Source organism: Haliotis rubra, unplaced genomic scaffold, assembly GCF_003918875.1.
Source record: "Haliotis rubra isolate DU_JTF1 unplaced genomic scaffold, ASM391887v1 Scf424, whole genome shotgun sequence".
NCBI classification, from domain to species: Eukaryota; Metazoa; Mollusca; class Gastropoda; order Lepetellida; family Haliotidae; genus Haliotis; species Haliotis rubra.
In genome coordinates, this window is record NW_025767107.1 from 920,153 (window position 1) to 947,209 (window position 27,057).

Below are 27,057 nucleotides of genomic sequence, written 5' to 3' on the forward strand. Positions count from 1 at the left end.
TTATGGCCCGCGCTCGGTCTCTGTCACATTAAGTAATTACACAGCCATGCAGGTGATACTTGTACACATGACATGTTATGATGTTTGTTGATTGCAATATGTTATACACAAGAAAGGAGCACTTGTTTGAGTGGCATTTTAGAAGTTGAGACGTACAATATAGAACAAGTTTTATGGATAACAACTTCTATTTTTCGTGGGTGCGACGTTTCGATACAGATTCTTGTGTCAAGCAAGAGAGCTTGACAACGGTACAAGAATCTGTATCGAAACGTCGCACCCACGAAATAAAGAAGTTGTTATCCATAAAACTTGTTCTATATTAAAGAAAGGAGCATGTTTTTACAAAACCTAACATCTATATATATATACACACACACGAGACGTGAGGCATCTGCAAATGAACCAGCCGTTACACTTGAGTGCACACCCAACCGCTCTGACTGGGTTCGGTATCCCGGCTGCTTCGTTTCTTGGGAAGTAAACCCAAGTACAAAATATTGCACTTTTGATTTGCGATTGTACGCTTATAATTTTGTTTATATCTTTTTTTCATAATCAGCAATGTATATTATATGTCATGAATAAGTGATAATTGTGTTTTAATTATGTTTGATTTTTTGGTTGCATATGACCTTTAAGGCGCAAGAGGATCACCAGACCATGCTAATTATCAAGACAATGGTACGGGTGGGGATTGTGGGGGAGGAGATGACCAAGAAAAACACAAGTGGATTGATTGCTCATTATTGGCTAATTAAATTACCTTTTTAAAGAAAGTTTCGCGAAGTTTCGCTCTCAAACCTGGGATAACTAGCTGCACCAATTAAGGGTAGTTATGTACTAGTAAATGCAATCACCCGAGAGAAGTACAGAACAAGTAACATTCTTGAACACTAATATCACAATCAACTGAGGGAAAAGGATGCGAGAAGCAGCATTATCCGTTGAGATGTATGAATGCAATATTTAAAAAAGGTTACGTCATGAGCAGGATGGGAGAAGTAGCTTTACCAATTACTTGCAAAGTATATATGCCCACATATACATCACATTTCCTTATCATATTTCATCATGGCTGAGAAAGGTACAAAGTGAGATGGTAGGAGAGCAGGTGGAGAATTGTTGCTGGATGGATATAGGTACCTGAGACGAACTGCCAACAGGAATGGTACCATTATATGGAGATGTCAGTGCCTGAAAACAGCCTCAGTCACTACAACAGCAGATGGGACTGTTGTCAGAAGAGGGGACAAACAGCATACACATCCAGACCAAAGCTCTATTGGTTCCTATATCCTTACCAGTTATGTAAAAAAACGGGCACGAGAAGAGCTGACAAGGGTACCAAAGTTCATTGTCAAAATTGGGATAACGGGCTAGATAAATTACAGAAGTGAGAAATTTCACTGTCAAATTTGAGGCTGTCAAAATCGGGACTAAACCTATGTGGATATTGATGGATACATTACTCGAACAAGGTAATAACCTGACATTGTTGCAGACTTTAGTCTGTTTTATTTCTAATATTTGCATTTTGTTTTTATTCATTTGTGGTAGAATTCAACAGAATAATTTGTTTTCGCCGTGTAGCGTAATGCGACAGACAACATACACTAGGTCATACCGAGGGCGTGTGGGAGATATGATTCATGTTGGCATTCTATAATATGTCTAGATATTACAGTCATGTTATAAATACGCTATAAGTATAAGTAGATCGTACGCTTTTTATTAAGTTTCAAAATGCATACAAATATGGCAATAAAATAATTAGGATTATAAGACAAAATATAAAGACATACATTGACTTCCTTATTTTTCAGTCATGATGTTTTACCACTGGCAGATGATTAAACTTCAAATTGTTTTCATTTGTTATAATAAAAATGAAGATGGAAATATTATCGAGTAAAAAAGATTTCATTTTGTTGATCAATCTATACCTATACGATCAATTGCGCATGCGGGTGGCGCAGCAAAGGTCACGAACCCATTGGAAATACTGGGATATCATCCGGGTGCTCAGGGGAGAAAAACAATAACAAAAGCAACAACCAGTGCGCGGAAATTGCTCTGGATCAGTGCCTTGTTAAATGTGTTCATCATATGATTGTTTTAATCATGTGTTTACACCGTCGACTTCCGTGTGCGATGTGTTCACTTCCGTCAACCACCAGCTTATAATAACACGTCACATGAGATTAGCCATGTGCTAAAATAACACACAAACTTCAAAGCCTACCCCTTGTCAACGTCCTGAGCCTTATAAAAATTGAAAGGTCGGCATCTCAAACTATCGTCGACATCTCAAACTATTTTCATGTAAGTGGTAATAATTCCTGAGCATTAGAGAACAGATTGGCTTGTTTGGAATTTAATGCTTTTCATAAACTAGAATCTCATAGACTATTTGTCTCTGGAATCATCTGTGATATGAACTCTAGAAATTATTTAACGTTATCTAAAATTAAACATTTAGTCACCTTTTATTGTATATGACCAAATTAATAGTTACACTATAAAGATTTTAAGAAGGAATTCATTTGGGTTCTTTTTGCCTCAGTCCGCCCGTGTGTGGACAATATAACCAATTATCTATTATCAAGTTCATGATATTTCGTGAATACACCAACTGCATAACACCGTCTCTGACCACAAACCCAAATGGGTTGCTCTCCATTCGCCTACAGTCTTAAAACAACAGTCTTGACTGTTGATTTCGCAATGATAAACCACCCAAACGGTCCATCCCTTGTGACAGGTGTTATTTAGAGGGTACCATTAAAGAATGTATTCTACTAAAATAAACCTATTATTCCCTGGCAAGGGTTCACTTTTATGACATGTAATAAACCCTGTCCAGTTATTCAGTGGGTCCGGTAAACTTTTATTTAATCAATGATGTAACGTAGGTCTATGTAATTTATGTTTATGCAAACCGTGACAGGTCAAAACTATTTGCGCTTCTGTGGATAATAATAAAAAACATACACTTAAACCGGTATTTTGGAAAATGCTAGCCATATCAGGGCAAATATGACAGTCAATATCAATTTTTAACACCTAGAACAACAAGGATGCAGACGAGTGAAGTTATACCAGGGATAATCTACTACGTCTTATAGTCTCCCTGGTTATACCATATAGAATTGGTTCTTAGCTGATCGCATAGGAGGATGAATACACTCCTAGGAGGACGAATACACAGTCTATACACTGACGGGGATCCTTGGGAAAAGGAGAAACTGAAAGAAGTAGCGGTAAAATCCTTCCTAAATTTCCAAAAATGTCCAACCCTTGGAAACATCATGTTTCCAATTTTTGAAATTTTTGGAAATATGATATTTCCAAATTGGAAATTTTTGGAAATCACCATTTTTTTCTTGTGGTATGCCCAATATTCCCGTCACTTTATGGCTGAAATATTGCCGATGTTACGTGAAAGTTTAACTCACTTACTCACCCCATGTAGGTAGCAAAGGTACTGTAAGTCCCTTTGGTCCTTAGTTTGGTGATCTACCTTTGATCAGTCAGTTGCTGTTGATCTATAGCCCGTTCTTGTATTGTACCGTTATAGCTCGTAATATATTTTTATGATAGCATACTAGTTTTAAATTAAGAGCTAGTCGTTTTACTGTCCTTCAATGACAGGTTTTTTATGTTACAGATTCATTGATTTGAATATTGATATTAACTGTTCTCGTCACGATATGGCTTAATATTGCCGATGTGACGTTAAATGTTAACTCACTCACTCACCCATTACTATCAAGCACATCATGCTAGAACGTGTTTTTTTCCCCAAAATCAGAAAACGTTTTTATGATGATGTTTCTACTTTATGTGAACTTTTTAGAAATGTTTCTATCAACTTTATTTTAGCATATTTAAAGCAACTCAATCTGTATGAAAAAATATAGATATTTATATCAGAGATCAGTTGGTTTCCCTTGAATGTGATATTTGACTGACATTTTAGTGCCGCGAATGGCTGCAACATTGGTGATGCTACCTTAAACAATACTTACTTGCTCCACTTTGAGTCTGTATTCAGCATTATCTTGCCTGACACATAAATGTCGTTTTCTGATTGGCTGAGCGCTCTTCTATTATTTTCAATGTACCCCGCTTACAAGCGAGTAACATGTTTTATGTACCCCGCTGGGAATGCCAAACTCACTTGGTACTTCGTGGTAGTAATCCTTTATCTCGAATAACATTGAATCACGTATGATGCGAATGCAAATCGATTTAAGGGAGATAACTCTAAATTCGTTTTTCTTGTCGTCTTGTACTCCATACTATGATCCGATACCCGTGCATCCAACAGTTCAAAATTACCATTGAGGTGTTCGGTAAGATAAATACGTTGTTCACTGGCCCCTCGGGGCCCACGGGTTGAACATAAATAAACATCGAGGGTACATCAGCCCATGCCCCCCTCGAGACCAGTGAACAACCTATATTATACTGCAGTGTACTATTTTTACGGCAATATTACTAAAGTGTAATACCGCTAGACGTATGACAGTTATGACGCCACAATGCTAATCTTTCACAGTGGTATTAGACCTAGCTTGACTTGCGGAAAGTTGAAGGAGTCATCACATTGTAGGCAGTTTCTTTCAATTAATATTGGAGAGTAATAAACTCGCTTCTGTGAAAAAACATTTTTATTAATCTCGTGAAAGATTTAGTATCAAATGGTATTATACGGAAGGCCGTTTAGTATCCTCTATTTATATAACAGATGCAAATATAACTTGGGTTGCAATTGCTGAACTTAAATTGCCTGAATTAAAGCACCTTTTTTCGCTCATTCAACAGTTTTCTTATAGTAATCAAACAATTGCTGAACTGTTCAGTACTGTTTCTAACCATTTACTTTTAGCATAATTGAATTAATTTGTACACGATATAAGTTTTAAATTTTGAATGTCATTTGTTTACTGTTTACTGTGAAAATGGACTTCAAAGGTGATCGTCGTCATTGCTTTTACTATATATTCGTTTCTAAAGGAAATATTTGATTTTTAATCCGCAAATAGCTGCAATACTTTTGAAGCGGCTTAAAGCAATTCTTACTTACTCACTCACTCACAGACCGCCTGCTATCGATTGAAAATATGCAGCAGGTTTTCCTTCAAGTTGTAAGACACATCTGCGTCCTCTGTAATGCCATACCGCTGCCTACATCTTTGCCACTCAGGGTTTGGTGTCATGGCTGTCTTCACGCGCTGTAAAGATTAACGCATTTTATACATTTATTTATCATTATTTTATCATTTTAGCTCGGCAATGCTTGAAGGTTCTGTTTTGAAAATCAATTCACCTCATTTTAATTATATAGAATTGAATAGGGGAGACTTCAGTGAGAGGGACTTCAGTAGAATGTATCTGTTATATCAGCTTTAGACAGTACTTTTTTAGGTCTAAAACGAACCTCAACAAAGGAGCCTCTCTGCATCAGGATATGTATCACCATAGTAACAGGGATAGGAACTACTGGCAGTACAGCAATGCACCAACCAATGGTGACGGCGATTGGTGGGTACTCATAGTCTGCATATGTTGGTGGCTTGTAGGCTACGATGGTTAGCACCATAGATGCCTGTATATAGCAAACGGTGTGAATGTTAAAATAGTCCCTGATTCCTATATATATACAGTGATCCATTATGAATACACACATAGTTCTTAAATTCTTAGTGAATAGTATATCATTAACAACAATTAAAATAACAAGCACGTTGTAAACATGTTGGGAATTACCCATCGCTAAAGGGCCACACATCGATCATGATCATGTGGGAATAGATATTTTTTTCTTTTCTTGTTTTGAAATTCGCTTGATACTTTCCGATGCTTAAGTTTTTTTTTATAGTGAGCAATAACGACCTTTCTTTGCCTAACGTCCAAACAATATTTGTTAACATCCGTAAAAATATTGTTTCTGTGTCTGCTCATGTTCGTTAAACTGACTCGAAGGAGTAACAGAGAATCTGATACTCTTTTTTATCAATCTGAATCTCTGTACGAGTCTGTATTGAAGAAAAAATGTATTACACACCAGCAGCAAGGCAGGAACAACGATGAAGCACATCAGCTTGTAGACAACTGGAAGCCGCTTTCCTATCATAGCCTCAACGTCAACAGAGAAACGTTCCACACCTTGTGAAGAACAAAAAACAACAACAGATGTTGGACACTTATCTTACAATTGCATGCACATATACACATAACTAAATTTGCGTTCCAAAATATCTGATTCTAAGCAAATGTAGTAGCTGAATGAACAAAACCTATTCTATGTTAATTTTCAGACTTGCAAGGTTAGTACAATTAGCAATATCTATATAATGTTGTAAATAACATCTATACAGGGCTTATGTCCACAGGCTTCGATGTAAACTTAACGTCACGTCACCTTTTCAGGGTTGCTATTTCGGGAGGTGGTGTTTTGATAAAAGTAAACATATCGGTTACAGGAAGGTATTCTGTGATGGAGATAAGTGGGAATTTAAACAACAAATGATATTGGAGTGACATTGACCTCCAGTATTATCTGAACTGGGACTAACCAAACGTTTCTAAAATCCGTTGGAAGAATGCTTGGGACGTCTTCAAATCCTTTAACAATGTTAAATCGAGCTAATTTTTGTCCTTCTTGAGATTGCATGACCTGCGTTAATGCTCAAGGTGGTTACATTGGTTCTTGAACATGCCCAGAAACTATGTTCATGTGAACTTTTACACATTTTATTGTCTTTTAATAGGATATTGCAAGGCCTCCGTAAATGCTAAAGGTGGGTTACATAGCTTGTCATACATGCTCAGAATCTGTATTCATGAATTTTTTTACACATGACGGTATATTGTTCTTTCTATGGGGTATAACTCATGCTTGTTAAGTGGTTGCCCGACTCTCCATCCTTTTTCATTAGTCTAATGTGAATACTATCAAACAAAGGGAACTCACTATAGTTAAAAAGGAGCGTTCTGAATAGTCTGGACAATACGTAGCACATGCTGGCTGTTTGCTTGCCAAATATATATACAAAAGGAATATGTTCCACGAACCATACAACCATCCAACAACCAGACATTCCAAGACGCCGACCACTAAGCATACCACCGCACCCACATACCAGTCTATTAACTGGAACATGTACACCCCGGCCTGAAATGTACAAGAGTTGGCGATCAAAATAGAACTACACTGCAGTGCATAACAGTGAATATCTGTATGAAATAATGTTGTTCACGATCTACACTACAGACTGACAGTGTGTATCTATAAACGTGAAAACCTTGCATTATCTCGGTTTCAAAGTTTGCAGATGTTGTTTACCAAAGCATTATCTGTCCAAACATCCGAAGGAAGCACAAGTGTTGGATAACAGTGTTCGTTTTCATAAATCTGTCATATGAATCTTTCAACTATTATGAATTGTTAAACGTGATGCTCACATTGGTGGTGAAGATGAGTCCAGAGAGGAAAACTGCACCCATAAACACAGCAGCTATGACAGTTGGAAGTTGTTTCTTGTGAAATCGTTTTGGTAGAATATCCTCTACACACCCAGTTGCTGCCTCGATAGCTCCAAACTGTTCGTATATAGATACGTTGCTTGAAGAGGAGCGTTAGCATACAAACAATAATAGCAATTTATAAATTGCCTTTGGTGTCGATGTCCCGCTCGTCTGAAGGCTGTGCAAAGTACACATATTTTTTATTGATTATTGAAGTAATATCTGTTATGGGTATAAATTTGAACTGACATTCTATGTTCTGGCCTATTTGACTTATTGTTTTTGGAAAGTATAGGGGAGTGAGTGAGTTATTATTTACCGTCACATCGGCAATATTTCAGCCATATCGTGACGAAAACTATTTATACAATAAAAAGTGAAATGAGAACATTTGACATTGAAATGGAATATATGTACGGTATAAAAAGTATAGGGGAGTAATAAGTAATGGGCGGCAAATCACAATCATTTCGGTTGGCGTGATTTACCAAATTGGTTTGCAACATGTGATGTTTCTACTTCACCTGACAGATTGAAGTTGTTCAGATTGTATTTTCAACACTGAATGCTGTTTGTTGAAACTCAAGCTGGGTGCAGTCGTGTCAGTTCCTAACAAAAGCCATGAGGCCTGACTTGACTACTACGGTCGTTTATTGTGGAGATAAGGGGTTCATCTAAAGAATATAGTCTCATTGTAGTACAAAACAGAGGGCAGGTGGAAAGCAAGGACTGGCGCGAAACCGGTGCTGTTCCATTTTGATTTAAATGATGAGTGAGGATGTTGAGAAAAGTGTTAGCTGTTTCATTGTAGACATGCCACATGAATTCTTTAAATGTCAGTTTCCCTTAACATCGGAATATAACCCCATGGTCACCAGTATGGTGATCTTCCTTCAGCTGCTGGCGATCTACGACCCGTTTTTTAAATTGTATTGTTCTCTAAAATGATATCTTTTTATAACAATAAACTAGTTTTACAATCATATTCGTAATACGGTAGTTTTGCTGTCCATCGACGACAGGTTTAATCTTCAAAATGTATTTATCTTTACCTAATAAATTGACTGATATGGCTGAAGTATTGACGACGTGACGCTAAATATTAACATACCAAAAGTCGCAAAGACGCGCATGAGGCAGTGGGTCATTCAGTTACTTAAGGTCAAATGGACGAACGTATGACATGTACGTCTGTCACGAAGGACTGCGAGGAGTCAACATATCTCAAGTAATTACATTTAGAAATATATACATATGATGTACTGAACCATTCTCGTAAACATATTCATCAAACTATATTCTATGCTGTTGTGAAATTATTTACACACCACCAGCAACCAAAGTTGGTCTACGTGATTCAGTAACAGGTTAGTCTAATGTTATACCATGGTGTCGAAGCCCATCATCAGAACTACTAAGAAGAATAGCACCGACCACAGCTGAGGAACAGGAGAAGTGAAACTGCCTCGGGGTAGACAACAAATGCAATGCCTGGACCTGCAAAGTAGTTTCATGAATCAAATGTTCTCATATCAACAATGGTATAAACATAGTCAGTATGACTGACTGAGTTTAGTTTTACGCCGCTTTTAGCAATATTCCAGCAATATCACGGCGGGGGACACCAGAAAATGGGCTTAACACATTGTGCCCATGTGGGGAATCGAACCCGGGTCTTCGACGTGACGAGCCAACGCTTTAACCAATAGGCTACCCCACCGCCCCCATAGTCAGTATGATAAAATTAATATGAAAATATCAATGGTACAAACATACACGCTTCAAAATAAGAAACGCACAGGTGATTTTGAGAAGCGTGGACTCATGTAGCTGCGGCAAAAAACATTGGAAATATACTATTTCTTTCCAAAAAGCCATCTTTGTTTGAATGTAAACAGCTTCAATGCCAAAACGCGCCTATTTTTATTTTTTACCCCTTCTTTCAGAAGCGTTTCGCCAAAACGTCATCAAGAAGACATGCAAAGCGAAATGCACGTGCTATTAAAATCGCTATTAAAAGGCAAATGTTCTGTTCAACTTTTTCATTGGCCTGGAAAAGAGGAAATCATCATGCCACGACTGAAGCCGCAAATCGAAACATCGCCATAGGCCGCCTTGAAGCTGGGGAGTCTTCAGTTGCCAGACATTTCAACGTTCATCAGAGCACTTTACCTCCCCTTTGGGATCGTTTCCTGCAGACCAATTCCGCCCGAGAAACGTCCGTCTAAGAATTACCACCCGAGCCCAGGACCGCTACATCTGGGCTGCTCACTTGCATCATCGTCTTGCCACTGTCTTGAGACAGCACAACGCATCCCTTAGGATCAAACTGTCAGGAATCGATTGCTTGAAGTGGGGATTCGACCAAGAAGGCCAGTTGTCTCCTCTGTTTTGAGAAACTTCCAACTTGCTACGGTGTCGTAGAGTCATGATTTCTCCTTCACCAGCGAGATGGAAAACAGCGTGTTTACTGTGAGAGAAATGAACGTTTGGCCCCTAATTGCATTCGACAGATCCACAGTTTCGGTGAAGGCAGTGTCATGGTGTGCTTGCGATATCCAGCGCACAAAGATCTGATTTAGTGATAGTTCTGGTGAATTTGGCAGCAAATCGTTACATCAACGAAGTCCTGGCACGTCACATGCTTCCGATTATGTACCGACAGAGGGAGTTTTACTATCATGACAACGCTACTTCACATACAGAACGCGTCACGGTCAGCTGCCTTGCCAATTGTAACGTCAGTGTCTTACCATTGCCTTCCCGATCACCAGATCTAAACCTGATAAAACACCTATGGGATGAACTTGATTGACGTGTACGTACACGTCAAAACATGCCTCAGACACTAACAGAACTGGCCATCGCATTGCAGGAAGATGTCCGCACGTGCGATTTCGTCGGCTTATGCCCCCTGTGCCGAGACGGTGCCGAGCAGTAATTGCTGCCAATGTTGGCCATACAAAGTACTGACTTTGGCGCCATGTTGTGGACTCAAGTAAACAGAAATACAACAATAAAGTCTGTTGTGTGTTCTGTTGGCGAACTGATTTTTACCTTTGAAAATACATGAAAATGAGGCTCTTAAACTAACGCAATAAACACAAATTCCAAAAATGGCTTATGCGTTTCTTTCTTTGAAGTGTGTATTTCATTACATTGGCAACAAGATGAGATAAACTGACTTAGTTTTTTGCACCGTTCGGGTGCAACTAGCCTTACTTTATATGCATTGGTATGGCGTAAAAAATACAAATATAAAGAATTATATTTGCAATCTCGTCTTTATGACTAGTCACACGTCATTGGTTTCTTTTACTCAAGCATCGTTATGGTTTCATGAAACATCATTGCATCAATGGTCTGCTATAGCCTAGTAAACAAACGACTGACTGACTGAGGTTAGGTTTACGCCGCATTCAGCAATATTCCAGCTATATGGCGGCGGTCTGTAAATAATCGAGTCTGGACCAGACAATCAAGTGATCGACAGCATGACCATCGATCTGCGCAACTGGGAACCGATGACATGAATCAACCAAGCCAGCGAGCCTGACCACACGATCCCGTTAGTCGCCTCTTACGACATGCATGGGTTACTGAAGGTTCAGTCTAACCCGGACCTTCACGGGTAGTAAACAAACGAAAATGTCTTGGATATTATGGGAGGTAAAATGTTTCAGTGCTTCTTGAAACTAACTTGAAGCGAACAGTTTTTTCCCGTACAGACATTCATCAACCGGTCCCATTATTGTTTTGCCTCATTCAACCATTAGGTGGTGCTAGACCAGTGCTAACATGGAATTCTGAGCATGATTACGATGTAGAAATAGGGCCAACTCAATATGCCTTTGCATAATTTAACAGACATGCACCTGCACAATTGTTCTGGTTATTTGGGCATAAGATGATAGAACCATTCAATCTCATAACGTGAATTCTATTCTCGTTAAAAGTAAGATGGACCAAACACACAATAATATGTTCTGAGTTAGTCATTGTGTTTTAGTATTTATGATGGCAAGTATGAGCTACATTTTTAATGTTTCATAAACATGCATGTTACGCACCTGAAGTGATGACGTCAGCTACTGGCGCCTCAAGAGTGTGAGCCAGAAAACCGACCGTTGCGAACACAATAAAACCGGCATAAACGCTTGTCAACTCGCCTAATAAGGTAACCACAACAGCATCTCTGAAAACGAAAAATAATCAGAACTACCAATTATAAAACTTTCTCTATTTACAAAACATATATCAAAATTCATTTAACAAATATATCTCTTTTAAAAAATCAATGATTAAATTATAATTGACTGTATTAAAAAGGTCCTTTACTGTTTTGATATTGAAATATTTATCCCTTATGATGGAGAAGTCAACACAGTCAAGCAGGACATGTTTGACCGTGGTTCTCTAGGGATACAAAACGGATGATCCTCACCTTTCAATAGGTATGCATGAGTAAATCTTGTGTGGCCAATACGACATCGTGATATGATGACCTCTTCAAATCTAGACTGACAACCCAAGTAAGTGTAACCGATATAGGGTTTTATTTCATGTAATTTGTTAATACCTACTTGGGTGTCCCACTTCTTTTGCATCAGATCACGGATGTATGTTCTAACGCTAGCTTTGTAATCAGAGTATGGAATAAGAAGTGGTGTCACAGATTTATTGAGTGCTTCTTTGGCAGCAAGATCAGCCATTGTTTTGCCAGAATTGCCAACGTGGCTGAGTAACCAACAAAAGACGGTGTCGCATTGGCCAGTAGCAAGCTCATTATACAATTCAATAATTTGTAATAAAAGTGGATGTTTACAAGAAAGACTTTTAATAGCCTGAAGACAAGAAAGAGAATAGGAAAAGATTATGTATTGTTTATATTTACGGTGTTTATTAATATATTTAGGAGCTGTTAATATTGCATAAGCCTCTGCTGTGAAAATAGAGCTGTTGTTTGGTAGTCGAGAAGATATTGTTCTGGATCCAATGACAGTGGCACATACCACCGTGCCACCATCCTTGGACCCATTTGTAAATAAGGATTTATATGTATTATATTTATTTTTTAATTGATTATATTCTTGTTTATATTGTAATTCATTAGTTTCAGATTTCTGAAGCTTTGTCAGAATTAGGTCAACTTCAGGCCTCACCAGTTGCCAAGGAGGAGAAGATAGAAGACGGGAAGGAGATATATTTTCCAGCTCAATGCCGGCAGGAGAAATGAATGGTTTATTTCTTAGCCCAAGAGGCGGAACAAGAGAAGGCTTTTTGATGTATAAATCCTCATAAAGAGGACTGAAAACACAGTTAAATGCAGGATTACACTCGTTAGAATAGAGCTTTGTTATATACTGTAAAAATATTTTGATACGACGTTGGTTAAGGGATGGCTCATCAGCCTCAACATAGAGACTATCAATAGGAGTTGTTCTAAAAGACCGAAGACAAAGTCTTAGGCCTTGGTGGTGGACAGAATCAAATAGTTTTAGGTTGCTTTGGCAGGCTCTACCATATACGATGGAGCCAAAATCAAGTTTCGAGCGGACCAATGATCGATATAGGTGGAGGAGGGTAGCTTGATCCGGCTTATATTTTCTACAAAATTGTAGACAATTAGTTTTAGACTTGGAAAATTTAAAGCCGTTTTCAAGACAACATTTATTTATTTTATTTTAACACATCTGCAATTGCCGTTCAATAGTATGCATATTTTTACCACGACAAGAAATATTCAAATCATCCACAAAAAGTGATCCATCGATTGAATCGTTTGAAACCTTGGATAAACTGTTGATCTTGATACTAAATAGTGTAACAAAATAGTGTAAAATGAGGCAAACGGCCTCTCAAACCAAAATCATGTAAATCCTTCAAAATGCCATGCTTCCAGGTCGTATCGTAAGCTTTCTCAAGATCAAAGAAAATTGATACAGCATGTTGTTTATTCACTATAGCATTCGTAACAAAGGATTCTAAGCGTACCAAATGATCAATGTTACTACGATTTTTCCTGAAACCACATTTAATATTTGTTATAAGGTTATTGGTTTCAAGATACTAACTTAATCTATTATTCATCATACGTTCCATGGTTTTTACAGAGACAGCTAGTTAGAGATATTGGTCAGTAATTCGACGGTTCAGTATGATCCTTGCCAGGTTTAGGTATTATTCCCAGAAATGCCAACGTGGCTGGGTAACCAACAGAAGACGATGTCGCATTGGCCAGTAGCAAGCTCATTATACAATTCAATAATTTCTAATAAAAGTGGATAGCCTGAAGACACGAAAGAGAATAGGAAAACATTATGTATTGTTTATATTTACGGTGTTTATTAATATATTTAAGAGCTGTTAATATGGCGTTAGCTTCTGCTGTGAAAATAGAGCTGTTATTTGGTAGTCGAGAAGATATTGTTCGGTATCCAATAACAGTGGCACATGCCACCATCCTTGGACCCATCTGTAAATAAGGAATTGTATGTATTATATTTATTTTTTAATTGATTATATTCTTGTTTCTATTGTAATTCATTAGTTTCAGATTTCTTAAACTTTGTCAGAATTAGGTCAAGTTCAGGCCTCACCAGTTGGAAAGGAGGAGAAGAAAGAAGACGGGAAGGAGATATATTTTCCAGCTCAATGCAGGAAGCAGAAATGAATGGTTTAATTCTTAGCCCAAGAGGCGGAACGAGAGAAGGCTTTTTGTTGTATAAATCCTCACAAAGAGGATTTTAAAACACAGTTAAATGCAGGATTAGACTCGTTAGAATAGAGTTTTGTTATATACTGTAAAAATAATTTGATACGACGTTGGTTAAGGGATGGCTCATCAGCCTCAACAAAGAGACTATCAATAGGAGTTCTAGAAGACCCAAGACAAAGTCTTAGGCCTTGGTGGTGGACAGAATAAAGTACTTTTAGGTTGCTCTTGCAGGCTCCACCATATACGATGGAGCCAAAATCAAGTTTTTCCAGCGGACCAATGATCGATATAGGTGGAGGAGGGTAGCTTGCTTATATTTTCACAAAATTTAGACAATTAGTTTTAGACTAGGCGGAAAATTTAAGAGCCGAAATTTCCACCCAAGAACTTGGCCATTTACCTTTTTGGGATTGCTTTTAAACACATCTGCAGTTGCCGTTCAATAGTATGCATATTTTACCACGAGAAGAAATATTCAAATCATCCACAAAAGTGATCCATCGATTGAATCGTTTAAAACCTTGGATAAACTGTTGATCGTGATACTAAATAGTTTGACAAAATGAGTGTAATGATGAGGCAGGTGGAACCCACTCGGACTTGAAATTGCCTCTCTGTGATATAAAATGAGGCAAACGGCCTCTGAAACCAAAATCATGTAAATCCTTCAAAATGCCATGCTTCCAGGTCGTATCGTAAGCTTTCTCAAGATCAAAGAAAATTGATACAGCATGTTGTTTATTCACTATAGCATTCTTAACAAAGGATTCTAAACGTACCAAATGATCAATGTTACTACGATTTTTCCTGAAACCACATTTAATATTTGTTATAAGGTTATTGGTTTCAAGATACTAACTTAATCTATTATTCATCATACGTTCCATGGTTTTTACAGAGACAGCTAGTTAGAGATATTGGTCAGTAATTCGACGGTTCAGTATGATCCTTGCCAGGTTTAGGTATTGGGACTACAATGGCATTACGCCACGAGGGAGGAAAATTCCGGAAGTCCATATTTTGTCAAATATATCTAAAGTGTGACCAGACATGGTTCAGGTAAGTGTTTCAGTAGCTGATAATGAATATTGTCATCACCCGCTGCAGTGTCATGAGCTTGCTTAAGAGCTGTATATAGCTCTTGTAATGAAAACAGTTCATTATAGTCTTCACAAAATTGATTGAAAATTAACTTTGTTTTTTCCTGTTCATTTGCCAATGAAGAATTTTTGGCAAGAGTTTCGCCAATTTTATCTGCAATTTTAGACTTGTCAGTAATTAAAGTATCGCCATCTTTAAGATGGTGAACAGCAGATTTTGAACCTTTGCCTTTAATTCTTTGAACCATGTTCCATACTCTGGACATTGGCGTACGTGAATTAATCTTGGAGACATAGTTCCTCCAAGATTGCCGTTTGAAGGTACGACGTGCTCTCGCATTGAGTATTTTAAATTTATTTAAGTTATGGGCAGTTGGGTGATGGTGGAAATAGTTCTCTGCCTTTTCCTCGCTTTTCTGGCTTGCCTACAATCTGTATTAAACCATGGTTTCCGTACATGTGGAGTTGTAGAGGACTTTGGTATACATTAGAAGAAACCTCAATAGGATCAGTTATATCACTGAAATATTCGGATCTTAGTTTAGATGTGAATAAAGTTTGAAATAAGGACCAGTCTGCCTTGGAAAATTTCCGTCTTGTATAAGATGTAGAATCAGATGGATAAATTTCTGATAGGATAGTTGGAAAGTGGTCACTTCCACAGAGATCATTGTGGACTGACCAATTAAATTCATTGAGGTGGTTAGAGTCTGCATGAGACAAATGTAGAGAAGAGTAGGTGCCGGTTGCAGGATGCAGATAAGTGCTTGAATCGTCATTGTATATACACAGGTCATTATTGGAAATAAAATCTTCCAGTATTTTACCTTTAAAGTTCGTGCTTGTACCACCCGAGATCGGGTTATGGCCATTGGGATCACCCATTATAATACAAGGTTTAGGAAGTTGGTCATAGAGAGTTTGCAGATCAGACTGCTGGAGTGTTGAAGAAAGCGGAATATATAGAGAGCATATTGTGAAGGCAACATGAAGAGTAAGTCTCACTGCAACGGCTTGAAGATTAGTTGTAAGTGTGACAGGGCTGTGAATTACATTCTGCTTTACAAGAATTGAAGACCCGCAAGTGGCCCTATCACCCGGAGGTGAGAAAGAATTATATGCTTCGAACTGACGTAGATTAAAAGTATCTGTCTGTTTCAGATACGTTTCCAGCAGAATGCTGATGGTGCCAGGTCCAGGACTGATAAATGTAATTCATTAAAATTAATCCTTAATCCTCTACAATTCCACTGTACTATATTTTTAGAATACATTATCTATTTGGTGGGTTAATTGGGGATCTACCCCGCACTTTTCTTGAGGGCGACAAGCTCTGTGCCCTAGTTTGGATGTTTTCGGACACATCCATGTCTACTAAGGATCGAACTTATTAAAAAGTTGGATTTTGTTATTAGACCCCTTTGAGGCTCTGCCACTTTGACTCTTTTGTGAAGATCTACATCTAGATTTAGTCTTGTTTTTACCAGTTTCTTTCATATTTGATTGAGATGTAAATTTTGCATTTGGCTGAGATGATTTCTCCGTAGTACAAGGTGCATCGTGAACACATGTGGCCTCTGGAAGGACTTCAGCAGTTTTAGTGGATGTTTCGGGCAGCAAAATCTGAGGAGTGTCAGTATTAACCCATGTTAAGTTTGTTTGTCAGCATGCAGAAGATTTGACTACGGTCAGGGTTGATTCAGGTGATGTTCTGGTGACGGAAGCATAAGTTTCTGTTAAGTCCGATCTTTGGACAAATTTTTTTCGCATCTGCAAAACTAATGTTTTGAGTAAATTTGAGAGTCATTGTTTGCCAGCAGATGCTTATCGATGAGGAATCTAGCCCAAAGGTACGAAGTTTCGGAAATTGTTACGTTTCCAAATTTGACTGTCCTTTGAGAAAGATGAGTGACTTCGGTCGCAATTAGTGCATTTTTTAAAGTTGTTGGTACAATCTTCTGGTGTATGTATGTGTCTGCTCACCACAATGGGTGCACGTGACAGACAATGTACAAGTGTTCACTCCATGACCGAAGTTTTGGCACTTTAAGCACATTAATGGGTTAGGAACATAGGTATCAACAGTGATGTTACAGTAGCCAGCTTTTAATGATTTCGGAGCAATTAGAGATGAAAAAGAAAACAAATACGTGTTGGTTGGAACAGTTTCTTTGTTTATCCGGATTGTAAATCTTTTTTGACATAAATGACACCTTGATCTTTCAAGTCTGTTACAATATCTTATTCCGTCATGTCCGCAAACAATTGATCTCGATCTCGAATTATGCCTTTGCTTGTGTTTAGCGTTCTGTGAGCTGAGATGACACTGGAATTCCTACAAACAATTCTTTTGACATCAGGTTTGCAGCTTGCTGTCTTTTTACTACATCCAATGAGAAGAGCTCCTGAACGCAAGCGTTTAACGTTTTTGACATCACCTGCAATGCCTTGAATAGCCTTTGATACCGCAAAAAGTTTCACCTTCAGTGGCGTCTTATCATGAGTCTCGATCACTCTAAAGCGTGGCCAGTAATCAATTGATTTGGTCGGTCTGTGTTCATCATCTTTACAAACAATGTCTAGTGGACGTTTCGTTTTCTTAAGGGGGGTTTCGTAAAGCCATGGTTAATGTTAAATGGTTCATCATCCGAGCTCCCCACCCACCACGGAGTATCACAAGGACAATGCTAAAAACAAGCGGATCTCCGACTTGCAGCACCAAGGATACCCGGATGATATACTCCAGCAGAAAAATTAAAAGATTACGACTCTAGGCAAAACATACATGAAATTGTGCAGCTGGAATTAAAAAATACAAAGATAAAAAAATTTGCCAAGACTTAAAAATATCACCTAATAATACTCAAATTTTGTGCAACATTTTACAGTTATAGTAGAGGGCTTGGCGTGACCAGCTGATTGATAGAACCGGGCCAGTTCTACCACACGTCTGGGTGAAGTAAGGGTCAAAGTGGTGTGTTGGGCAAAGGAACGCTGTTCTTGGAACCAATGCCCTTAACCACCAGACTCCCGTCCTCCACCGACACAGGGGCGCAACCCACGGCAAACGGGTTGGTGGACCAAATATACCCCCGGGTCCACAACGGGGGGGTTGAAGAGCGCTTAGCGTTACCCAGCACCGACCACGAGGAGGTGGTTCTTCACGGGTGCCAGTAGTAGTAGTAGTAGTAGTAGTAGTAGTAGTAGTAGTAGCAGCAACCCGTACAGAACCGGGTTCGAAACCAAACCGAAAAGTAACAGCAGTGGACAACCCAGAGTTCAACATCATGAGCATTGATCTACACAATGGGGATGTGGTGACATGTGTCAACCAAATCAACGAGCCTGACCACCCGATCCCGATAGTCGGCTCTTACGACAAGCATATGTTGCTGAAGACCAATTCTAACCCGGATCTTCACGGGTCTATTTATTGGCTGTGTAAACTGACTTAGCTGTCTTTTTGCTGACATAAAGTGCAGTATGTCATTTGTTTGTATTCATGTAAATAAATGACCAACAGATGCGTACAGAATACAAAAGAAGTAGAATAGTAAAATAAAATATTCATTGAACTAAATATTGATAAATGGATTGGTTCAGTAGAGTGACTATCCACGCATTAATGCATTACCTGACAATATTGTTGCCAGGGGGGTTGTGGCTTGCAATGACAATCAGAGATCCCCAGGCCGGTCCCGAAGAGTAGAACACATGGAGAAGAGCTTCTAACCACACCTAGGAATGAGATTTGCAGAGGATTTAAGTGTGTTTTCGTGTGTTATGTATTTTTATCAATCCAAAGTGCTTTGAGTTTGCTGACCTGAGCATTTTGAAGACGCATGAAATCTGGAGTTAGGTAAAATGAAATCCCATCTGCAGCGCCTGGCATCATGCACGCCCTGACCAGCAGCGTTGTCAGCAAAACGTACGGCATCGTCGCAGTCACGTACACCACCTGTGATACATGGTGGTCAGTATTTCGTAGTATGAAACAAGAACATGTCTCCTACTAGCCGACAGTGTGGTACCACTCTTTCATGTTAACTCATGATTAAAACTAAATATGTTCAATAATAAATGCAATCGTGATACATTTGGTAACGTTGATCAAACGCCGAGCAACAATTTAATTTCCTTATTCGGTATAAAGGCCAATGGCCCATGTACAACATAATACAAAATAGTCATTATAATGACAGATGGGAATTTCTGAGAAATATAGCTTCTTTAATAAACTTTGCAACATTTAACAAAACGTTTATCTTATTACATGCTAGAAGAGTTTGAATAACATTAATATCTTGGTATATAGTTTGATCTGAGATTGTCATACAATGGACATTTTAGAAGGAATTCTACTCAACCTAATGCACAAAATGTACATACTCTATTACAGCGGAGAATCCCACACAGTCTACCAATATCAACCATTAAAGGGAGCTCACATATACGTAATAAACATAAAAGTCTTCTGTATTCTCTTTCTGGGATAGCACACAAATAATATTCAATTGACAATAGAGGTTATTTCTTTATAATTACATAATTTACTTGAATCACAAATTTTAGAGTACCAATTTTGTTGATTACAGTCTTTATGTTTTTTATCACCCACTTCATGTGTGATCCACACTAAACCAAAGCCATAACTAAATAGTAAGTGTTTACAACAACATTACCTTCCCCAGAGATTTGACTCCTTTCATCAAACACAAGAACATGCTCACACAGGTAAGAATCCAGCAAATGACGAGATGCGGCTGCAGGGATCCCATATCTTCCAAGCTCGAGGAAATAACAAGGACTTTGTATCTTAAACATATAACATTGTCAATAATGAATAACCGAAAACCATGTGCAAATAACACTGGATCAAATTTAGAACCATTGAAGTGAACTTACTGCCAAAACTCCTCTGTTGATGTGTGACCAAATGCATTTTTGAATGTTCCCGAGAGATTTGAATCTGCCGTTCTTGTTGTGTCGAGACTCAACATAGCATTCATCGTCGAACTGTTAATGGCAGGTCTCGACCCAGCAGCAGCCACACATTGTGGTGTGTTCCATGAATTGCCACAAGTTGTCCAGGGCAGGACGGTGGAGAAGGAGTTGTACAGGTAATACAGGGCCCAGGCAAACACCATGCTGTAGTACGGGACGATGACACAATTGACTATCAGTATACCATAACCGATACCTTGAAAACGAAACAAGAATGCAGCGTATTACCTGTCTGGATTTCTTTTCATGAAAAAAAACCCCGATTGGTCCACATCTGATTTGACCAAAGTGTTAACCAAAGTTATTGCTCTGAGAATGATTTCATCCAGGTATCAACTTTGACATTTCATTTTGGACTGGTACATTGTGCAGTATCTACTGACATGTGACGGATGATTTTACAACAATTGGGCCTTGTCATTAGTGTAAACATATAGAACCGTTCATATTTACCTTTCAGTGGCGGACACATTGCCCAAACCCGTATCGGACCTTTACGGGAGAACTGACCAAGAGCAATCTCCAGGAAGAAGAGCGGTATAGCCAACACCAGGATGCAGATTATGTGAGGTATCAGAAACGCACCTGTAGTTGTGGCATAAAGAGGGTTGACTAGAGTGTCAGTTCATAATACAGTGTAGTTTGTTTGGAGCAGTATCTATGAAACGTTAGGCGCGACTACTAGGCTTTCGTTTTGTTTTGTGATGAAGAGTGAGTGAGTATGGTTTTACGCCACTTTTAGCAACATTCCAGCAATATCACGGAGGGGGAAAAGGGGCTTAACACGTTGTGCCCATGTGAGGAATCGAACCCGAGTCTTCGGCGTGACGAGCAAACGCTTTAACCACTAGGCAACCTCACCTCCCCTTTGTGGCGAGGAAGCACTGGGTAAACGCACACCTTGACGTATTAGCTTTAAATGTAGAAAGCAACAAGCAACGTGCACCAATATCCTTAACGTTCAAAACTACAATAAAAAGTACAGCATTGGGTATCAGCGCTGTATATAGCATAAAACCAAGAGGCAAGTTAAAATACAATTGCATTGAATGAGTCAACGTATATGAATAATATCTTGGTCTGTTTGAATTTTCTTATGATTTTCAAATAGCCAGGGAATGCATCATTGAAGGATAATTGTAATTTTGACACAAAGTGTAGAGATGTCTGGATACCCCCGTGTGGTCAAGTTAACTCGAACTGATAATGTGACAGTTGGATTGTTTGACAGATTAGATATGTATAAGACGATACCTCCTCCGTTTCTTTGACAGACGTAAGGGAATCTCCATAAGTTTGCTAGACCCACAGAATATCCAAGCTGAGCAATGACACCTTGAAACGCGTTTGACCATTGTGCTCTCTCCGTTTGTTCTTCACCTGATGTCACGTTGGACACCTGAAGAGGAACGTTTTCAATCTGCTCCTTACTCATCCTCAGCAGCGCACTTGTCCTGGAAAGAGAAAAATGATCAAATGTTAGAATAATGTCAGCTATATATTGTTACCTGACGATCACCAAAATGAACAAAACCCATCGAGACAAACAAAACCAAAGTAACGTTAATACGTTAACAATGGTATTCCCTGGTTTACAACTAATTACTGCCCAAAAACTGGTTTACAACAAATTAATGCAAAAATAGTGGCTTCATATTTTAACTCACACACTCGATCACTGCAAATAATTACAATGACAGTACAAAATCCACAGGCTTACAACTCAAAACAAATTACTGCAAAAATAGTGGCTTCATATTTTAACTCACACACTGCAAATAATTACAATGACAGTACAAAATAGCGAGTAAGTTAAATTTGATGTCACATCAGCATTATTTCAGCCATATCGTGACTATGATAGTCGCATATATTGTCAAACCAAGCATTGTCACTAAAGTTACATAATCCCACGCTGTAACACTATTGTTTGTGCACACTTGTCAGCGAGGTGTCACTCACAGCTAACCAAAACATGGCCACCAGGGCAGACCATGCCAGTGGAACTGCTGACTAGTCGAAAATGTTGCATGCTAAGCAAATTTTTATCATTCATGTGCATATAAAAGTAGGGAGAATAGGCACGTAAAGGAGAGCCGGCAGACAGCGGGAAGGGCGCGGACAGACCAGCAGAAGAGGCAAACCAGGGACTTGAAGGGACGAACTGACCAGCCAGTCCAGCCATCTGCTGCCCAAGTGTCAGCCTCACCTCGTCGCCTTCCCCTGGTAGCCTCTGCCGGACTCTGCAACTTGTAACTTGTGTACTAAGTGTTCGCCTTATCTCACAAATATACCCAAGAAATAAAGCTAACATCCGTCGACGTTGCGCCTTGTGTTATCTCAAGTCTATCCCCCTGGAGGTGTTACAACCGCCGCAAGTTATCAAATCAAACTTCAAAAGTAATATAGTGAAGGTCGTAGTTTAAGATGAAGTTAAATGTCAACAAAAACATGACCAGTCAACCTCTCTTGATATCTTGCTCTGCAGTTGTTCAAACACACAAATATTTGCGAGACTAACTTTGACTTTGACATGAATGTCATGGTGTATGAAAGATGAAAAACTAGTAATAAAGAAACAGCTTATCAAAAAACATTCAAGAGAAATCTTGAAAGACTATGAAGAAAATACAGTGAAACGTTCTTGACAATTTTAACATGCAGGTTAACATGCTGAAATCTTCGAAGAGTCGCCGTGACCTTGAAAACTATGTGAAGGTCACCAAAATCGACTAGGCCCTGCGCCTTCCCGAGATGAAGCTTTGAGTCAGATGTGAAATAAAGACTGTGAATGCTTCTTGTGGTATCTCCCCGACAAGCTTAACATGCAGGTTAACATGCTGAAATCTTCAAAGAGTCGCCGTGACCATGAAAATTATGTAATGGTCACCACAATCGACTGGGCCCTGCGCACCTCCTCGATGAAGCTCGGTGCTGAATATGAAGAAAATCCAGTCAACGGTTCTTGAATATATCTCGCTGACAAGGGTAAAACGTTAAAGTCCCTTTGAGACCTTGAAATGAGCTATACTTCGCGCGGCGGGGGATAACTGAAATAGACATATATCTGTCGACAAAGGACAGTAAAATAACTAGAATATCACTTATTAAGACGTAAAACTAGCATGTTATCATAAAGCAATAATCATACACGCAAAACTACAAAATATAGATTGGATATAAACTGCCAACAACTGGAGGTACATTACTGGACACCATGGGGACTTACAGTACCTTTACTACCGGCATGGACTCCACCTGGATTTACACCATCCCTTCAGATGTTTGCGATTTTAATGCAGTTAGTCATGTAAGTGAACACTAAACTCATGGTGCGATTAAATGTACCTTGAATGACATGGTCTTCTGTACCAGTACAAATAGGTTTGAGGGACAATTGTAATGTCGGTAATTTTAAGTGGCAACATATAACGTAATAGTGGGTCATAGCTACAAAGTACTCATGGCAGCCACAGTGGCCAGGCTTCCAACATAGGCCAAGACTGGATATCCAAAGTGAAAAATATTATATTCTCACACCGTGTCATGGTGTACTGTAAGATACTTAATAGAGGCATTTACTTGTCTAAAATACTAAAATCTTAAAACATCTAGAAGTTTCTGTACTTTGCTAAACAAGTCTATGCTATGCTCTACGTAACAGAAACAAAGTAATACAATTCAAAACAAGGATTCTTACAGTGACATATAACAGCATATAAACATGATCAAACATGCGCGCATGATATAAGATTAACCATTGGGTGTTGACGTCGTATTAAAATGAAAAACAAATCAACCCCAGAGAAGTTCCTGAAAATACCAATGCCCTTACTCTGTACAATGGACATATGGTGAGATGTTTACCACAATATGTCAAATGAACCCTTTCCTCAATTCAGGCAAAATATTTCCACATTTATAAAAGTCCTCGGCTGAAATACGGTTTCAGTGCGTTATATTTTCAGCTAGTGATTTCGAGATATCAATTCATACCAACGAATTTGCAGTTGTGGCAATCAATAAAAGAGATGAAGCGGGCAATCAAACTCACTTGTAGTTCAAACTTGCTCCCGTCGATGTTCTGGCAATTTTCTGAACTGCTACGTGAGTCTTCCGATTATAGAGTTGGTTGAATAAAAGTAATGAAGCAACTAATATTCGAATCATACATATGAGTTATGCATATATGTATATATGTATACGCACTACATAGGGTTATTGTTATACAAATTGCAGCAGGTGTAGTCATACTGACTGATGAACCCAGTAAAATAGTTACGTATTACAAACCTCACTTCTGTGATATGATGAATGCATATTGTATTGTAACGACAGTGTACTTGGGATGCAAGCGAGACATTTCATTTTGTGGACGGTGTAACATCAGCCCCGAAAATCATTAAACACGGTGTCCCGCAAGGATCCATGTTAGGTCCTATTTTTTTCACGTGCTATATCCAGCCACTGGGGAACATCATCAAAGGTCACTCTAAGGACTTTCATGGATACGCCGAAGATCAGCGTTGTATGTGGCGGTTAGACCATCGAATGTTAGCACAGGAATCCACAGCATACAAGACTGCATCAGCGACGTTCATGACTGGATGTGTGCTAATTACCTGCCAGTTAACAAGGGCAAAACAGAATTGATTATGCTTGGTACCTCGTCATGGATAGAACCATGTCAGGTAAACATCAGGCACTCAACACAGCCAAAGCAGCAAACTTTCAAATTGCTAACATTGACAAACTCCGAAGGTACCTAGTTGAGACTGAATCGCAAATTTCGTTATCTAACAGCAGACTCGATTACTGTAACTCTCTAGTGTTTGGATCAGGCGTACTCTCACTTTTTGAGAGTTCAGAACACGGCTGCTCGTGTTGTCACCCGCACCATAAAGGACTTTCACATTACGCCAATTCTCAGAGATTTACACTGGTTGCCCATGAGACATCGGGTGAGTTTCAAAATACTCGTCTTGACGTACAATGCTCTCTATGTTGATTAATCGCCTGCTTATTTCAAGGACCTGTTATCGGTCAACCACCCATCTAGAACCTTACGTTCTGCCCAGAAGGAGCAACTGGTTGTTCCATCAACATCAACAAAGGCTGGAGATTGAGCCTTCTCAGTTGCAGCTCCCGACCTGTGGATCGCGGTCCCCCTTGACATCATCTACTGATTGAGCTGTAATATAGTGACTTCTAACGTGTAAAATACCATTGAACAGCTACATACGGCTGGAAATAGGGGCTATACAAATCAATTATAAATATTTTGATTTATTATTATCACCAACTCGGCCACCGTGGCTTTTAGTGTAATACAGTGCGATGTAAGTGAGCCAGAAACAGTTATCAGAGTAACAGTCAATCTAAAACGTTCTTGTAAGTTTAGTACATAGTCCATGCGTGTAGAGCGTGTAGTAGTTTATTTCGGTAAATCAGGCCACAGGCCCATTTTACAATTATAGTTTGACAAAGATGTTGATGTCGCGCCACCAGTGCGAGTAGCAATGTTTAAGTTCTGCAAGTTATATCTAGTACAATATACATGTGATTATAAAATATGTAGGTTATGTAATGGACAATTGCTTGCTCCTCATTTTCAGAGCAAAGAAAGTAAACTTGGCAGGGTTATTAAGCATGGAAGTATTTTTGGTGGTAAATACAAGTTTACATTTACACTCTGAAGGGAATTTGTAGTAATAACATGGCAAGAAATTTCTTCTAAGGTCATATGAGAATGGACACACTAGACAGACATGGCATTCTGTTTCTACATTTGGGATGATACAGAATGGACAAAGTCTTTCACGTTTAGATATGCCTAATTTTCTACCCTGTGATATCATAAGATCACTACTGGATGTACGAAATTGTGAAACAGTAATCCTAAATGCATCAATATTCACAGCATTTAAATAGTTTTCATATTCATTGGATAACTTGATCGTTTTGTAAAAATACAAGGAAGATAACTTGTCAAACGATTCAAAGAGAAACTGATTATCGATATCAATACACCGTGTTCTAAAAGTTGATTGAAATAATTGAATGCAGGAAACAGATTGTCGGTTCCAAATTTCACCAAATCCATATGAACATAAAAGGTTTTTAACTTTAAGTGCCCAACAATCCAGACCCTTTTCAGCTCGGTTATACTGATATACATAACTATAATGTAATATACTGTTTTCACTCTGGGATAATAAACGTAACCAATACTTAATTATTTTCAAATGTTGGTTTACCTTTTAATGAGTACCTACCTTTAGTTCAGCTCTCGCAACTATATTAGGGACAAATCTTCTTAACTTTAATATGAGTTTACAGAATTTGTCATAAACATTCAAAATATCCTTAGAGGGATGGAATCCGCATATTTCTGAACAATATAATAGTATGGGCAGCACTTTAACATCAAAGATATGAAGTAACATTTTCAGGGGAAGTTTATGAAAATTATACAGATTTGATTGTAACAAAAGTATTACTTTCCAAGCCTGTTGAGACAATATCTTTTGAGATTTATACCATGAGCCAGAGCTAGACAGATGTACTCCAAGGTATTTATAACTGGGAACAATATCAAGCGGGCTGCCAATAAGAGAAAACGTTTCGTACTTTTCAAGCCTACCCGCCTTACGAAACACAATAAATTTACTCTTGGATGAATTTACCTTTAGTTGACAC

At 38.6% G+C, this 27,057-nt stretch overlaps 1 protein-coding gene across 1 annotated transcript in view; it reads right to left on the reverse strand.

The window, feature by feature from the left end:
- Positions 1–22,902, reverse strand: part of LOC124288771 (sodium-dependent noradrenaline transporter-like) — a 37,361-nt gene extending 14,459 nt beyond the window's left edge. The window contains exons 1-9 of the mRNA XM_046725300.1: positions 22,880–22,902; positions 21,613–21,812; positions 20,812–20,943; positions 20,260–20,554; positions 20,037–20,169; positions 18,989–19,092; positions 11,607–11,731; positions 6,074–6,174; positions 5,533–5,614 (exon numbers count right to left, since the gene is read on the reverse strand). Of these exons, the coding sequence (XP_046581256.1) occupies positions 5,533–5,614; positions 6,074–6,174; positions 11,607–11,731; positions 18,989–19,092; positions 20,037–20,169; positions 20,260–20,554; positions 20,812–20,943; positions 21,613–21,812; positions 22,880–22,902 (1,195 nt within the window). The remainder of the gene's footprint in view (positions 1–5,532; positions 5,615–6,073; positions 6,175–11,606; positions 11,732–18,988; positions 19,093–20,036; positions 20,170–20,259; positions 20,555–20,811; positions 20,944–21,612; positions 21,813–22,879) is intronic.
- Between the last annotated feature and the right edge of the window lie 4,155 nt (positions 22,903–27,057).